Source organism: Oncorhynchus clarkii, chromosome 13, assembly GCF_045791955.1.
Source record: "Oncorhynchus clarkii lewisi isolate Uvic-CL-2024 chromosome 13, UVic_Ocla_1.0, whole genome shotgun sequence".
NCBI classification, from domain to species: domain Eukaryota; kingdom Metazoa; phylum Chordata; class Actinopteri; order Salmoniformes; family Salmonidae; genus Oncorhynchus; species Oncorhynchus clarkii.
Window position 1 is genome coordinate 13,499,191 of NC_092159.1, and position 15,310 is coordinate 13,514,500.

A 15,310-nucleotide genomic window follows, 5' to 3' on the forward strand; every position below is an offset into this window, starting at 1 on the left:
GATAATTGATGATCTCTCCCGTTATAGACAACCCCTCTGTTGGTGCTGTCTGGAAGAGACGGCACAGTGACTAATTGAAATGGCAAACTGGTTGTATTCGGATTTTAAATTGGTATTCACATAGGCTTGAAGGAATATATTGAAATGATGCTGTATTTTAGGGGCCCCAGACTATAGCATTGAGGCTGCCATACTCCTCTTTACGCTTCATTGTGTTTGTGTATATCTAGGATTTGATTGATTGGTTCTCCTATTACCACGGTAACACTCTCTCCTCCTCAGATGGGTCTGTCTCCCTCGCGGATGCCACAGGCCCAGGGCATGCTGGGAGCCCACGGCGGCGGCGGCAGCATGGTGGGCCAGACGGCCAATCAAAATGGTCAATTCCATCCCCCTCAGACCCCATTTCCCCCCTCTGCCTCCGGCGCCATGAACGCTAACAACCTGGGTCTAGGCCAGCCCCCAGCACAGGCTGCTGTCACACAGGTGAGAGATAAAGGGAGGGAGGTTTGGATAGATGGTGGGAGGGAAGGCCTGGGTTACTGTCACAAGGGTGAGAGATGGATGGGGGGTTCAATTACCCACTAAAATCATTAACCGTCACAACTCACACACGGACTATCATGAGGTTCCCTTCTTAACTCAAGTTTGTGTGTGTTTGGTTTATGTGTATGTAATCGTTGTTCTGTGTCGTCTTGTGTCTTCTGTTGTGTGTGTGTGTGCCTCCTCTCTCTCCCTACAGCAGCAGTCGCCGCAGCAGCAGAGTGCTAACCTCCCCATGAGCGCACTTGGTCCCCTGGGCCCCCAGCTCCCCTCCCAGCCCCCCCTGCGCACCACTCCTCCACCCTCTTCCTCCACAGGGGGGCCCACAACTAACCTGCAGCCCCCCAAGCCATCCAGCCGCAGCTCAACCCCCACCCTTTCCACCCCCGGTCCTGGTCCTTCCAACACCCCTCCCCGCCCAAACCTGACCCAGCCTCCTCAACCCCAGCCACATACCCCCCTCCAGCCACAGACTCAGTCCCAACCCCAACCGGAGCTTCCTACAGTGCAGCCCCCGACCACGCCGGTGAGAGCCCTGAGACCGCATGGCATGCCCTTCCACCTCGAACTTCTACCTACGACGACCTTTTTAACCTCTCACCTTCAACCCTTTCTGGTTGACCTTTTGACCTCCGTTGACCATGCCATCTTGTGTTCTAGCTGCATGACAACCATGGAATGTCTCATCTGTCCACCAAACTCACTTGTCTCTCACTCACTGTTTTCACAAGTTGTGAAGAACTTGCTTTCCACTAACTGCTCATTTGACCCTCTTTTTATTATTCCTCCTTTTTCCCTCTTTCTTTCTTTTGCTCACTCTCCTTTTTTCTCTCTCTTCCTCTCACTCTGGCGCTCTCTCCTCTCTCTTTCAGCTTTCTCAGACAGGTGCCAGTCTGGATAACCGGGTGCCCACCCCAGCTTCTGCCGCCAGCGGCGACTTGCATTCGCACTCCCAGCATGCTTTGCCTGACCTGCCGGCCCAGGAGACCAAGGCCGAGCCGCGGCTTAGGGACCAGCGGGAGTTTGAGTCTGCCAGTGGCAAGACCGAGCCCAAGATGGAGGTGTGTTTTGTTTGTTCATCCAGAAGTCATGTGGAGTCCATCCATGTCATTAGACAATGTTGAATCATAGAAATAGAAGCTATGAATCACATGTTTTATACTGTAAACAAGGCATTTCCCCTAGCTTTTTTAATTGCCCATCTTTACTTCCTGTTTGCAGACTGAGGAGGACTCTGGTTCACTGTCAGTGAAGGAGGAGCCAGAAGAGAAGCAGGTGCCAATGGAGACTGAGGAAAAGAAGCTGGAGATGAAGACTGAGCCCAAAGAGGAGGAGGGGGGAGGAGCCAACGGCTCAGTGTCCTCATCCCCTTCTCAGTCACGGAGGAAAAGTGAGCTCTCTCTCTCTCCTCTCCTCTCTCTGCCAAAGCAAGTGAAATGGATAATAAACAATAAAAAGTTCTAAAAGAATAAAGACATTGTCATATTATGTGTATCTACAGTGTTGTAACGATGTGCAAATAGTTAAAGTACAAAAGGGAAAATAAATATAGGTTGTATTTACAATGGTGTTTGTTCTTCACTGGTTGAACTTTTCTTGTGGTAACAGGTCACAAAGCTTGCTGCTGTGATGGGAGTTTATCAAAATTGTATTCTGGTCACCTTCCTCTCTCTCTCGCCATTCTCTCTAGCCATCTCTCTTTCTCTAGCAATCTCTCTCTCTAGCCATCTCTCTCTCTCTAGCCATCTCTCTCTCTAGCCATCTCTCTTTCTCTAGCAATCTCTCTCTCTAGCCATCTCTTGCAACTTTCTCTAGCAATCTCTCTCTCTAGCCATCTCTCTTTCTCTAGCAATCTCTCTCTAGCCATCTCTTGCAACTTTCTCTTGCAATCTCTCTCTAGCCATCTCTTGCAACTTTCTCTAGCCATCTCTTTCTAGCCATCTCTTTCTAGCCATCTCTCTCTAGCCATCTCTCTCTAGCCATCTCTCTCTAGCCATCTCTCTCTAGCCATCTCTCTCTAGCCATCTCTCTCTAGCCATCTCTCTCTAGCCATCTCTCTCTAGCCATCTCTTGCAATCTCTCTCTAGCCATCTCTTGCAACTTTCTCTAGCCATCTCTCTCTAGCCATCTCTCTCTAGCCATCTCTCTCTAGCCATCTCTCTCTAGCCATCTCTCTCTAGCCATCTCTCTCTAGCCATCTCTTGCAACTTTCTCTAGCCATCTCTTTCTAGCCATCTCTCTCTAGCCATCTCTCTCTAGCCATCTCTCTCTAGCCATCTCTCTCTAGCCATCTCTCTCTCTCTCTCTAGCCATCTCTCTCTAGCCATCTCTCTCTAGCCATCTCTCTCTAGCCATCTCTCTCTAGCCATCTCTCTCTCTAGCCATCTCTCTCTCTAGCCATCTCTCTCTCTAGCCATCTCTCTCTCTAGCCATCTCTCTCTAGCCATCTCTCTCTAGCCATCTCTCTCTCTAGCCATCTCTCTCTAGCCATCTCTCTCTAGCCATCTCTCTCTAGCCATCTCTCTCTAGCCATCTCTCTCTAGCCATCTCTCTCTAGCCATCTCTCTCTAGCCATCTCTCTCTAGCCATCTCTCTCTAGCCATCTCTCTCTAGCCATCTCTCTCTAGCCATCTCTCTCTAGCCATCTCTCTCTAGCCATCTCTCTCTAGCCATCTCTCTCTAGCCATCTCTCTCTAGCCATCTCTCTCTAGCCATCTCTCTCTAGCCATCTCTCTCTAGCCATCTCTCTCTAGCCATCTCTCTCTCTAGCCATCTCTCTCTAGCCATCTCTCTCTAGCCATCTCTCTCTAGCCATCTCTCTCTCTAGCCATCTCTCTCTAGCCATCTCTCTCTCTAGCCATCTCTCTCTAGCCATCTCTCTCTAGCCATCTCTCTCTAGCCATCTCTCTCTAGCCATCTCTCTCTAGCCATCTCTCTCTAGCCATCTCTCTCTAGCCACCCCTCTCTAGCCACCCCTCTCTAGCCACCCCTCTCTAGCCACCCCTCTCTAGCCACCCCTCTCTAGCCACCCCTCTCTAGCCACCCCTCTCTAGCCACCCCTCTCTAGCCACCCCTCTCTAGCCACCCCTCTCTAGCCACCCCTCTCTAGCCACCCCTCTCTAGCCACCCCTCTCTCTCTCTCTCTCTCTCGCCACCCCTCTCTCTCTCTCTCTCTCTCTCTCTCTCTCTCTCTCTCTCTCTCTCTCTCTCTCTCTCTCTCTCTCTCTCTCTCTAGCCACCTCTCTCTCTCTCTCTCTCTCTCTCTCTCTCTCTCTCTCTCTCTAGCCACCTCTCTCTCTCTCTCTCTCTCTAGCCACCTCTCTCTCTCTCTCTCTCTAGCCACCTCTCTCGCTCTCGCCACCCCTCTCTCTCTCTCTAGCCACCCCTCTCTCTCTCTCTCTAGCCACCCCTCTCTCTCTCTCTCTCTCTCTCGCCACCCCTCTCTCTCTCCACCCCTCTCTCTCTAGCCACCCCTCTCGCTCTCTAGCCACTCCTCTCGCTCTCTAGCCACTCCTCTCGCTCTCTAGCCACTCCTCTCGCTCTCTAGCCACTCCTCTCGCTCTCTAGCCACTCCTCTCTCTCTAGCCACTCCTCTCTCTAGCCACCCCTCTCTCTCTAGCCACCCCTCTCTCTCTAGCCACCCCTCTCTCTCTCTCTAGCCACCCCTCTCTCTCTAGCCACCTCTCTCTCTCTAGCCACCCCTCTCTCTCTCTCTCTAGCCACCCCTCTCTCTCTAGCCACCCCTCTCTCTCTAGCCACCCCTCTCTCTCTAGCCACCCCTCTCTCTCTAGCCACCCCTCTCTCTCTAGCCACCCCTCTCTCTCTAGCCACGCCTCTCTCTCTCTCTCGCCACCCCTCTCTCGCCACCCCTCTCTCGCCACCCCTCTCTCGCCACCCCTCTCTCGCCACCCCTCTCTCTCTCTCGCCACCCCTCTCTCTCTAGCCACCCCTCTCTCTCGCCACCCCTCTCTCTCGCCACCCCTCTCTCTCTAGCCACCCCTCTCTCTCTAGCCACCCCTCTCTCTCTAGCCACCCCTCTCTCTCTAGCCACCCCTCTCTCTCTAGCCACCCCTCTCTCTCTAGCCACCCCTCTCTCTCTAGCCACCCCTCTCTCTCTAGCCACCCCTCTCTCTCCACCCCTCTCTCCACCCTCTCTCTCTCTCTCTCTCTAGCCACCCCTCTCTCTCTCTCTAGCCACCCCTCTCTCTCTAGCCACCCCTCTCTCTCTCTCTCTCCACCCCTCTCTCTCTCTCTAGCCACCCCTCTCTCTCTCTCTCCACCCCTCTCTCTCTCTAGCCACCCCTCTCTCTCTCTCTAGCCACCCCTCTCTCTCTAGCCACCCCTCTCTCTCTCTCTCTCTCTAGCCACCCCTCTCTCTCTCTCTAGCCACCCCTCTCTCTCTCTCTCTCTCTCTCTCTCTCTCTAGCCACCCCTCTCTCTCTCTCTCTCTCTCCACCCCTCTCTAGCCACTCTCTCTCTCTCCACCCCTCTCTCTCTCCACACCCTCTCTCTCTCTCTCTCTCTCTCTCTCTCTAGCCACCCCTCTCTCTCTCTCTAGCCACCCCTCTCTCTCTCTCTAGCCACCCCTCTCTCTCTCTCTAGCCACCCCTCTCTCTCTCTCTCTCTCTCTCTCTCTCTAGCCACCCCTCTCTCTCTCTCTCCACCCCTCTCTCTCTCTCTAGCCACCCCTCTCTCTCTCTCTAGCCACCCCTCTCTCTCTCTCTAGCCACCCCTCTCTCTCTCTCTAGCCACCCCTCTCTCTCTCTCTAGCCACCCCTCTCTCTCTCTCTAGCCACCCCTCTCTCTCTCTCTAGCCACCCCTCTCTCTCTCTCTAGCCACCCTCTCTCTCTCTCTCTCTCTCTAGCCACCCCTCTCTCTCTCTCTAGCCACCCCTCTCTCTCTCTCTAGCCACCCCTCTCTCTCTCTCTAGCCACACCTCTCTCTCTCCACACCTCTCTCTCTCTCTCTCTCTCTCTAGCCACACCTCTCTCTCTCTCTCTCTCTCTCTCTCTAGCCACACCTCTCTCTCTCTCTAGCCACACCTCTCTCTCTCTCTAGCCACACCTCTCTCTCTCTCTCTCTCTAGCCACACCTCTCTCTCTCTCTCTCTAGCCACACCTCTCTCTCTCTCTAGCCACACCTCTCTCTCTCTCTAGCCACACCTCTCTCTCTCTCTCTCTAGCCACACCTCTCTCTCTCTCTCTCTCTCTCTCTCTCTCTCTCTCTAGCCACACCTCTCTCTCTCTCTCTCTCTAGCCACACCTCTCTCTCTCTCTCTCTCTAGCCACACCTCTCTCTCTCTCTCTCTCTAGCCACACCTCTCTCTCTCTCTCTCTCTAGCCACACCTCTCTCTCTCTCTCTCTCTAGCCACACCTCTCTCTCTCTCTCTCTCTAGCCACACCTCTCTCTCTCTCTCTCTAGCCACACCTCTCTCTCTCTCTCTCTCTAGCCACACCTCTCTCTCTCTCTCTCTCTAGCCACCCCTCTCTCTCTCTCTCTCTCTCTCTCTCTCTCTCTCTCTCTCTAGCCACCCCTCTCCTTCCCTCAAGTAGGGACAGGACAGGGAATTGGTCTAGGATGAAACTTATTAAAAAACACCTATTACATCTCTTTCTCTCCATATCTGTTCCAGTCTTTAAGCCAGAGGAGCTGCGCCAGGCTCTCATGCCCACCCTAGAGTCTCTTTACAGACAGGACCCAGAGTCTCTACCCTTCAGACAGCCTGTAGACCCCATGGTACTGGGCATCCCAGTGAGTACACACACACACACACGTTACAGACAGGACCCAGAGTGTTTACCCTTCAGACAGCCTGTAAACCCCATGGTACTGGGCATTCCAGTGAGTACACACAGACACGCTACAGACAGGACCCAGAGTGTTTACCCTTCAGACAGCCTGTAGACCCCATGTTGCAGGGCATCCCAGTGAGTACACACACACACTACAGACAGGACCCAGAGTGTTTACCCTTCAGACAGCCTGTAGACCCCATGGTACTGGGCATTCCAGTGAGTACACACAGACACGCTACAGACAGGACCCAGAGTGTTTACCCTTCAGACAGCCTGTAAACCCCATGGTACTGGGCATTCCAGTGAGTACACACAGACACGCTACAGACAGGACCCAGAGTGTTTACCCTTCAGACAGCCTGTAGACCCCATGGTACTGGGCATTCCAGTGAGTACACACAGACACGCTACAGACAGGACCCAGAGTGTTTACCCTTCAGACAGCCTGTAGACCCCATGTTGCAGGGCGTCTCTAAGTAGCCCACCGCTTAAACCACTCCATAGAGAACCACAGAGCTCAAATACCCTTTAGTCATTCCACCTGAAACTTCAGGTCCAGCAAACCTGAATTATACTCCAAATGCAGACCTGCCAATATGCACGCATTTTGCGTACCAACTACGCAATTCTCTGTCCTTGTACGCAGGAACGAGATCCCAGTTAAAAGTATGCAGAAATGAATGGGGCCTGATACATTTTTCTTAATTAATAAATAAAACCCAACATGGATAGAAAATAAGTCCTCTGAGTAAATCTAACATCCCGATTCTCGAACTGCACCACACAGACATGTACGGAGTTTGTGTCAACAGACATGGAGATTAATACATCGTTATTGGATGTAGCTACCCTGTGTCTGCCCCTCCTGTTTGTTGTGGTGTTGAGTTTGCCGACTGTCAGCTGTACGTAAACACACAGTCCACTCCGTGTGTTGTGGAAAGGTAAACACTAATTGTGTCAAGCTAACTTTAGCGAACATAAGATGAACATTCAGTGGACTCTGAAGTGCCAGCAGTTCACTCACATTTGCTAGTGAAATAAATTAAATGCAAATACGAAAATAACTTACAAGTGTGATATACATTTAATTCTGCATCCCCATTAGTTGTATTTTCCACCTAACATTACGAGGATCACGCAACCTGAGACTGTAATTATGATCCACGTCACAAAAAGCATTACAAAAGTCAAATGAAATATGAACATCTTGGCATTAAATGGAGTCGGGAGTTTAGAAGAATGAATGAGTGTCCGGTATTAGCTATGGAGGCAATGCTTCTAAAATGCAGTTGCACTAGATTTGAGATTGTATACATTTATGAAACTCTGAAATGATGTATGCACTGCAAAGAAATACAATAGGCACCTTCACATAGGCTGAAACAGCAGACTCTTCTGGTAGCCTACTGAACAGCGGTCAGATTCCCTTTGCGGTAGCCTAGCGAACCTACTTATCAGTATGAGTCTTGTAAAATACTTCTTCAGAGAACTGAACCAGGTGTGATCCATAATGTTTGTCTAAGCACGTGTGCTCCTGGAAAAATTGTACTGGTGTCAAGCCTACACTCTCTCCTACCTGGAGAGACACAACCATCTTTCTGACGAGGAGCTGTCCATTGGCCAGGACACCCGCACCTACATAGGACGCCAAGGCAAGCTGGATCTGAAGACCTTCTATGCAGATGTCAGAAACTTATTTTCTTCTGCAGTAGACTACATGTTGCTGAAATATCCATTTGGATATGTGCTCCTCCAGCATGCAGTGGTCGCTGACATTGCCAACAGACAGACTGCCAAGTTCTCATCCCTCAACTTTTTCATGGCACACTTTCCCTGCATTATTCCTGAGGGAGCCTCTGTTGATCTGGTGGAAGATGAGTTTAGACTATTAGGCAACACCATTTGAGCAGAGTCTGGTCAACATGCGCACGGATCAGGCCTGGAGAGAAGTCAGCACAATGAGGGGGCAGCCTGGTCTACTCCCACCTTTCGGCTGTGATGCTGGGGGTATTGGTCATTTTCCACAGCAATGCAGATTGCGAATGAACATTCAGTCTCGTTTCGAAGAACAAAACCCAGTACAGAGCCTCCCTCAGTACAGACCTGCTGAGTGCCCTTGTTACCAAGAAGGTTTCAGTGATTGCCAGAAGAACTGTTTGCCACAGAAGTCTACCCTGATACCCTGCTGCATAAGGCTAAATCTGCTAGCTACCTGTCTAGGAAATGGTTTCCTGAATATTTGAAGGTCTTCTGAAGATTTTGTTGTCACTCACTGTTTCCTATCATTGCTATTTCCTTTTTATTATGGATAACATGTTTATTTGATGCTCTGCTTCAAACATTTGTTCTTATCATATCAGAGTTTAACATTTTAGATGTTTTTATTATCCTGGATAAGACATTTGTAAATGTTGTACCTAAACAAATAACTTATTTGTTTAATAAAAAAATGTAAAAACCTCCAAGAATAAAGGCCCTTTGTTCTTTCTAATTAGATCTTGTTGATGTGTGTAATGGAAATGCTGTCAAATAAAGTATTCCAACCTTTTATAGACTTGATTTGGTACAATTCTATAATTGCGATCAGACTAACAAACAGCGTGCGCACGGGTGGGGAAAGAACTCCAATTCAGTCCGTACTACGCGCGCCAGGTGAATCTCCAATTTGCAGCGCGCGTCTGGTACTCTTAAAAAGTTGGACAGGGTTGGCAGGTCTGCTAATATTTTAGGATGAATCATGGGTTATATTCACTTTTATTTTCTATGAAAATATGTCTGCATATGTTTGTTAGGTGTAGCAATTGACTGATGCGGTCTGATGAACAACTGACTTTCTTCCCTCCAGGACTACTTTGACATCGTGAAGAACCCCATCGACCTGTCCACCATAAAGCGTAAGCTGGACACGGGTCAGTACCAGGAACCCTGGCAGTACGTGGAAGACATCTGGGTCATGTTCAACAACGCCTGGATCTACAACCGCAAGACATCCCGCGTCTACAAGTTCTGCTCCAAGCTGGCCGAGGTGTTTGAGCTGGAGATAGACCCCGTTATGATGAGCCTTGGCTACTGCTGCGGCCGCAAGGTGAGATTAAGGGAAGGGAGGGGGGATCGGAGGCAGAGATTGGTTTCATCTCTGAAATGAACTTTTCTTGCAAATCTGTATTCTAACATTTTCTTGTTGGCCACTTCCTTTGCAGTATGAGTTCTCTCCTCAAACTCTCTGCTGTTATGGTAAGCAGTTGTGCACCATACCCACCGGCGGCACCTACTACAGCTACCAGAACAGGTAAGAGTTGAGCGCCTCTGCGCTAAATGGCAGAGTGCTCAATCAGAACACTGCCCCCTTGCTCCACCTGGTGTTCAGGTCATGTAACTGCAGCTAGTTTTTCCAATGCATGCGTTGGAATGGGGTTGTGCAGCACAGCGGCCGTGGCGTGTGAATAGATAGCATAACGCTGTAACACAAGGCCGCATGCTCTGAGCCCGTATTTATAAAGCACCTCCGATTAGGAGTTCTGATCTAAGATCAGTTTGACCGTTTTCGATCACCAGATAACGCCATAAGATAACATGCATCTGGGGGGGGTCTGATCCTAGATCACCACTCCTTTGCTGAAATGCTTTATGAATATGCAGGCCCTGATCTCTCTTGCAGCATGGTCTACTGTTCTGACAATCCCAAGTCCTAATGGAAAGATTTGCATTTGAGTTAAATGTGCAAGTACTAATGAACTCAGACATAGGAATGGCTGTTCTGATGTTCATATGCACTGACAACCTTTATAGGTAGTCATCGTATTTCAGATCTGTACATTTAGCAGACACTTTTATCCAGAGTAACTTAGTTAATGCATCTACTTAAGGCAGCTAGGTACGACAACCACAATTCAGTTGAGGCAAGTGGATGTTTTGAATGTCTGTTGGTGCTCTTTGGGCCTGGTGCCATTTTCTGTGTTCCGTGTGCTATAGTGTGTGTCTCGTCTTGTTCCAGGTATCATTTCTGTGAGAAGTGCTTCAATGAGATCCAGGGGCACAATGTGACGTTAGGGGACGACCCGGCACAACCACAGACGTGAGTCAAGCCGTCTCTGCTTAACTTGTTCTCCAGTTCACTTCATCTCACTTCAACTCCAATAGGGTCTTGTTTTATATTCAGGTATTTGCAGTAAATGTTTGTTTCATGTCATGATTTAACCGTGTTCTCTAACCAGTTGCTGTCTTCTCTGCCTCTTCAGAATGATATGTAAAGACCAGTTTGAGAGGAAGAAGAACGATACACTAGACCCTGAACCGTAAGACTCTTTTTAACCAGCCATCTGTATGTTTATGGCTCACACTCACTCATATACCTTTCATAGCAGCCTGCTACTCCTGCAGATGTCCTGAACACTCACTCATATACCTTTCATATCAGCCTGCTGCTCCTGCAGATGTCCTGAACACTCACTCATATACCTTTCATATCAGCCTGCTGCTCCTGCAGATGTCCTGAACACTCACTCATATACCTTTCATATCAGCCTGCTGCTCCTGCAGATGTCCTGAACACTCACTCCATATACCTTTCATATCAGCCTGCTACTCCTGCAGATGTCCTGAACACTCACTCATATACCTTTCATATCAGCCTGCTACTCCTGCAGATGTCCTGAACACTCACTCATATACCTTTCATATCAGCCTGCTGCTCCTGCAGATGTCCTGAACACTCACTCATATACCTTTCATATCAGCCTGCTGCTCCTGCAGATGTCCTGACTAGACTTCCTGGTCAGCTCTGAAGCGCCGTCTGGTGTTTAGTTTTATATCACCTAGGGGAGCGTTTCAACATGTACACCTTTGGCCACGTGCTTGATTTTCAATAGACAACATAAGAGCCACTCATAGATCTCCACTTTTGCTCACCTTTTAATTTCCATTCAAATGACACATTTTGAGGTTTATTATAACGGAAAGTGTATTTTTTTATGAATATATAAATGAATAATGGCCTACATATGAGTATTGTGTTTCAACCCCTCCTACAAAGGCGCACTTGCATTGGTCTGCTTGCACGTGCGTAAGAACTGGAGGAATATTAAGTGAATGTTGATCTCTCTATGGCTTCCTGTTCTAGCAGTCAAGCCAATCAGCACTCTTACATATCGTGACCAGTACAATTGAAACAAACAAGAAGAGAAACTGTTGACCTATATGGGGGACATAACGGGTATAGCTGTTAATGGGTGTCTGTAGTAAACCAAGATGTGGTGTTTTTGTCACCAGGTTTGTGGACTGTAAAGATTGCGGACGGAAGATGCATCAGATATGTGTTCTTCACTATGACGTCATCTGGCCATCCGGGTAAACGTTCAGCCTAACCTCTGACAGGGTCACAAAATGGTGGGAAGAAGTTCTATTCGATACCAGTTACATGAATGACTCTTTTTCTTTCTCTCACTCTGCAGATTCATCTGTGACAACTGTTTGAAGAAGAGTGGGAAAACACGGAAAGACAACAAGTTTTCTGCAAAACGTACGTCCTCTTTTCCATTGCCTGGCTATAAGCCCCGTCTTAAAGTGGCGATCCGCAGTTGAAACCATAACAAAGCGTTCTCCCCGCCCCTGTTTCGGTACAAAGCTGAATGATGAGGCTGGAGAAATGGAACTGCTTTCAAATTCATAGACCAACCTATGGATGCAAGGACTGACCATCCGTGGTATCAAAAATATAGTTTTAATATAGGCTGTATAGTGTTTGGTTACATTTACCTTGTTTTCAAACATTGGAGTAAAACAGATTATTTGCGGTTCTGATGGGGTACGATGGTTGAACTGAGCTCATGAGTCATTTATAAGTTATATTTTTCAATAATCAATGTGTCCACACTGTATCAATCCTTCAAGGTCATAATTTGATGTAGCAATGGCTGATTTCCCCTTTAAGAGTATTGGAATACTTAGCCAATTCCTTATGCAATATAAAACAAAAAAGCCAATCTTTTTGAACATCCGTTTAATAGCCTAGTTATTCAAGCTTTACAGAAGCCTTTCTCTCTATGACAAACCACTTCCATATGGTACATGTCATGGGCTTATGACATCACTGGTGTTCACCAATTACCTGCAGTAGCTCTCTCTCACCCACACATTTGCGGTTTTGCCTCTGGTATTTGTAGTACCAGAGAGCGTGTTTGACCTTTCCATGCACATGGCATTAAGCTAAATTAGACTCTGTCTGCACATTTATTCATACATAAAACATGTCCTGCTGAAGGAAGGCTTAGTTTGTGCCCTTTTGGACCAATCTGTGTGTGTGTGTGTGTGTGTGTGTAGGGTTGCAGACGACGCGGTTGGGCATGTACATCGAGGACCGGGTGAATAAGTATCTGAAGAGGCAGAACCACCCTGAGGCAGGGGAGGTGTACGTACGAGTGGTGGCCAGCTCTGACAAAACTACAGAGGTCAAACCTGGCATGAAATCCAGGTAGAGACTGAGGAGTGGACACGCACTTGTAGTGCACTACCTAACATTTTAGAGTACTGACGGTATACACATTTATTGCACTACTTTAGTTGTGCAGGCACTGTCACAGCATGTAAGGAAGTCTTGTCTGTACCTCAACATAGTCAATACACTAAATATGTGTCCACGCTCCTGTTTTATTGTTGCCAGTAAACAGTGTGGTCGGCACCCTTGTTTGACTTTGGCTTTGCAGAGAGCCCAAAAGATAAGAATACACCACATAAAACCTGATGATCATATATTCATCTCTTAAATCCCATGTTGTTGAACCTGCATGTTTGAGCAGACTAAACACACTCCCTGTTACTGTCTTCAATGGTCCGTTCATATTTAGCAGAGGCTCCTATCCAGAGTGACTTACAGGATCAGATTAGGGTTAAGCGCCTTGCTCAAGGGCACATCGACCTTTCGTTTAGTGGCCCAAAGCGCTTAACTGCTAGGCTACCTGCCGCCCACTCAGTTTGGCCTCTTTGACACGTGGTTAATGTTCGATGTAGACCGACGTCTGTCTTTTTGTTTTTTCTGGTCAGGTTTGTGGACACCGGGGAGATGTCTGAAACCTTCCCCTACAGAACCAAAGCGCTTTTTGCCTTTGAGGAGATCGACGGCGTGGATGTGTGTTTCTTCGGGATGCACGTTCAGGAGTACGGCTCGGACTGCTCCTTCCCCAACACCAGGTCAGAACCTGTACCCCTACATGGGGCTGGTCCGGGAGTACCTGTGCCCCCTACATGGGGCTGGTCCGGGAGTACCTGTGCCCCCTACATGGGGCTGGTCCGGGAGTACCTGTACCCCCTACATGGGGCTGGTCCGGGAGTACCTGTACCCCCTACATGGGGCTGGTCCGGAGTACCTGTACCCCCTACATGGGGCTTGTCCGGAGTACCTGTACCCCCTACATGGGGCTGGTCCGGAGTACCTGTACCCCCTACATGGGGCTGGTCCGGAGTACCTGTACCCCCTACATGGGGCTGGTCCGGAGTACCTGTACCCCCTACATGGGGCTGGTCTGGAGTTCCTGTAATGGGGCACAGGAAATGTGATGTGTTGGTAGACCCTTGATTCAGTAGTAACATATTAAATACATAAATGTATACATTTTTATAAATGTGTTGAAATAATTGATGACGTAATGGAAATGACTAACTGATGACATTTGTTTACTCCTGTGTCTCCCTTCCTCCACAGACGGGTTTACATATCTTACCTGGACAGTATTCACTTCTTCAAACCTCGACTGCTAAGGACGGCCGTCTATCATGAGATCCTTATTGGCTACCTGGAGTATGTAAAGAAACTCGGGTAGGTCTTAATAGTACAATGAAATGCATTCATATTGCTGTTTTCTCATGTAAAAGCACTTTACTTGATGGCGGTAACTCCCCACTTGCATTAAATGTCTCCCTACCAAAACAATCAACCGTTGTCTCTTCTCCCCCTCAGCTACTCTCAGGGTCACATCTGGGCGTGCCCCCCCAGCGAGGGGGACGACTACATCTTCCACTGCCACCCTGCCGACCAGAAGATCCCCAAGCCCAAGAGGCTGCAGGAGTGGTACAGGAAGATGCTGGAGAAGGCCTTCGCTGAGAGGATCCTCCATGACTTCAAGGTGATTTAGGATTACGATTATGGTTAGGATTAAGGTAAGGATTAAGGGTTAAAGTTAGATTCCCCCAAGCCCAAGAGGCTGCAGGAGTGGTACAAGAAAATGCTGGATACTGCTTTTGTGGAGAGGATCCTCCACGACTTCAAGGTAGGCCTCTCAATGGCTAACGCCTTTCAGGCCTATCTTGTAGATTTGGTACAGTTGAGTCCCCAGCCAGAGTTGTCTTCTCTGCAACCGGGCCAACCAAGCCTTCAACCTCTAAAGTGTTTTGAGGTTTCTGAATGTATTAATAGGGCTAGAACAGCAACAACCAGCCAAGCAGAAGACTCATATTAGTTGAACATTTGTGTCCATTAGACATTTAAAGTAATCTTCTTCTCCTATGTTTTTCTCCAGGACATCTTCAAGCAGGCGACAGAGGACTGTCTGACGGGGGCCAACGAGATGCCCTACTTTGAGGGGGACTTCTGGCCCAACGTGCTGGAGGAGAGCATCAAGGAGCTGGAACAGGAGGCGGAAGAGAGGAAGAAGGAGGAGAACGTAGCCTGCTCCGACACACCTGAGGTGGGAGGAGGAGAGACGAGTCATAGGGTAGACCGATGATAGTACTAGAGACATCATTATCAATAGCTAACCTACCTACATGAATACATAACTCCTACCTGTCTAGTCAAATTTGTCTTAATGTTTTTATTAATGTGAAATAATTTTAGTCGATTGCATAACATGCATGTGGTGAATGTTTGTGCCCTCACTGTCCTGTGTTTAAACATTTGTTAATTTGCCATATTTTTCGAACTCTTCCCTCTTCTCCTTCCCCCTCAGGGCACGCCGGGGGACACGAAGAACGCCAAGA

General features: G+C 48.6%; 1 protein-coding gene across 1 annotated transcript in view; it reads left to right on the top strand.

The window, feature by feature from the left end:
* The window catches only part of LOC139424428 (CREB binding protein a), a 70,258-nt gene that overhangs the window by 49,178 nt on the left and 5,770 nt on the right, over window positions 1-15,310 (top strand). The window contains exons 13-29 of the mRNA XM_071176222.1: window positions 283-486; window positions 743-1,069; window positions 1,416-1,604; window positions 1,765-1,933; window positions 6,178-6,296; window positions 9,186-9,425; window positions 9,541-9,629; window positions 10,335-10,415; window positions 10,579-10,635; window positions 11,609-11,686; window positions 11,791-11,858; window positions 12,659-12,809; window positions 13,379-13,525; window positions 14,037-14,150; window positions 14,292-14,457; window positions 14,851-15,018; window positions 15,280-15,310. The exon at window positions 15,280-15,310 is cut by the window's right edge and continues 131 nt beyond it. Of these exons, the coding sequence (XP_071032323.1) occupies window positions 283-486; window positions 743-1,069; window positions 1,416-1,604; window positions 1,765-1,933; window positions 6,178-6,296; window positions 9,186-9,425; window positions 9,541-9,629; window positions 10,335-10,415; window positions 10,579-10,635; window positions 11,609-11,686; window positions 11,791-11,858; window positions 12,659-12,809; window positions 13,379-13,525; window positions 14,037-14,150; window positions 14,292-14,457; window positions 14,851-15,018; window positions 15,280-15,310 (2,398 nt within the window). The remainder of the gene's footprint in view (window positions 1-282; window positions 487-742; window positions 1,070-1,415; window positions 1,605-1,764; window positions 1,934-6,177; window positions 6,297-9,185; window positions 9,426-9,540; window positions 9,630-10,334; window positions 10,416-10,578; window positions 10,636-11,608; window positions 11,687-11,790; window positions 11,859-12,658; window positions 12,810-13,378; window positions 13,526-14,036; window positions 14,151-14,291; window positions 14,458-14,850; window positions 15,019-15,279) is intronic.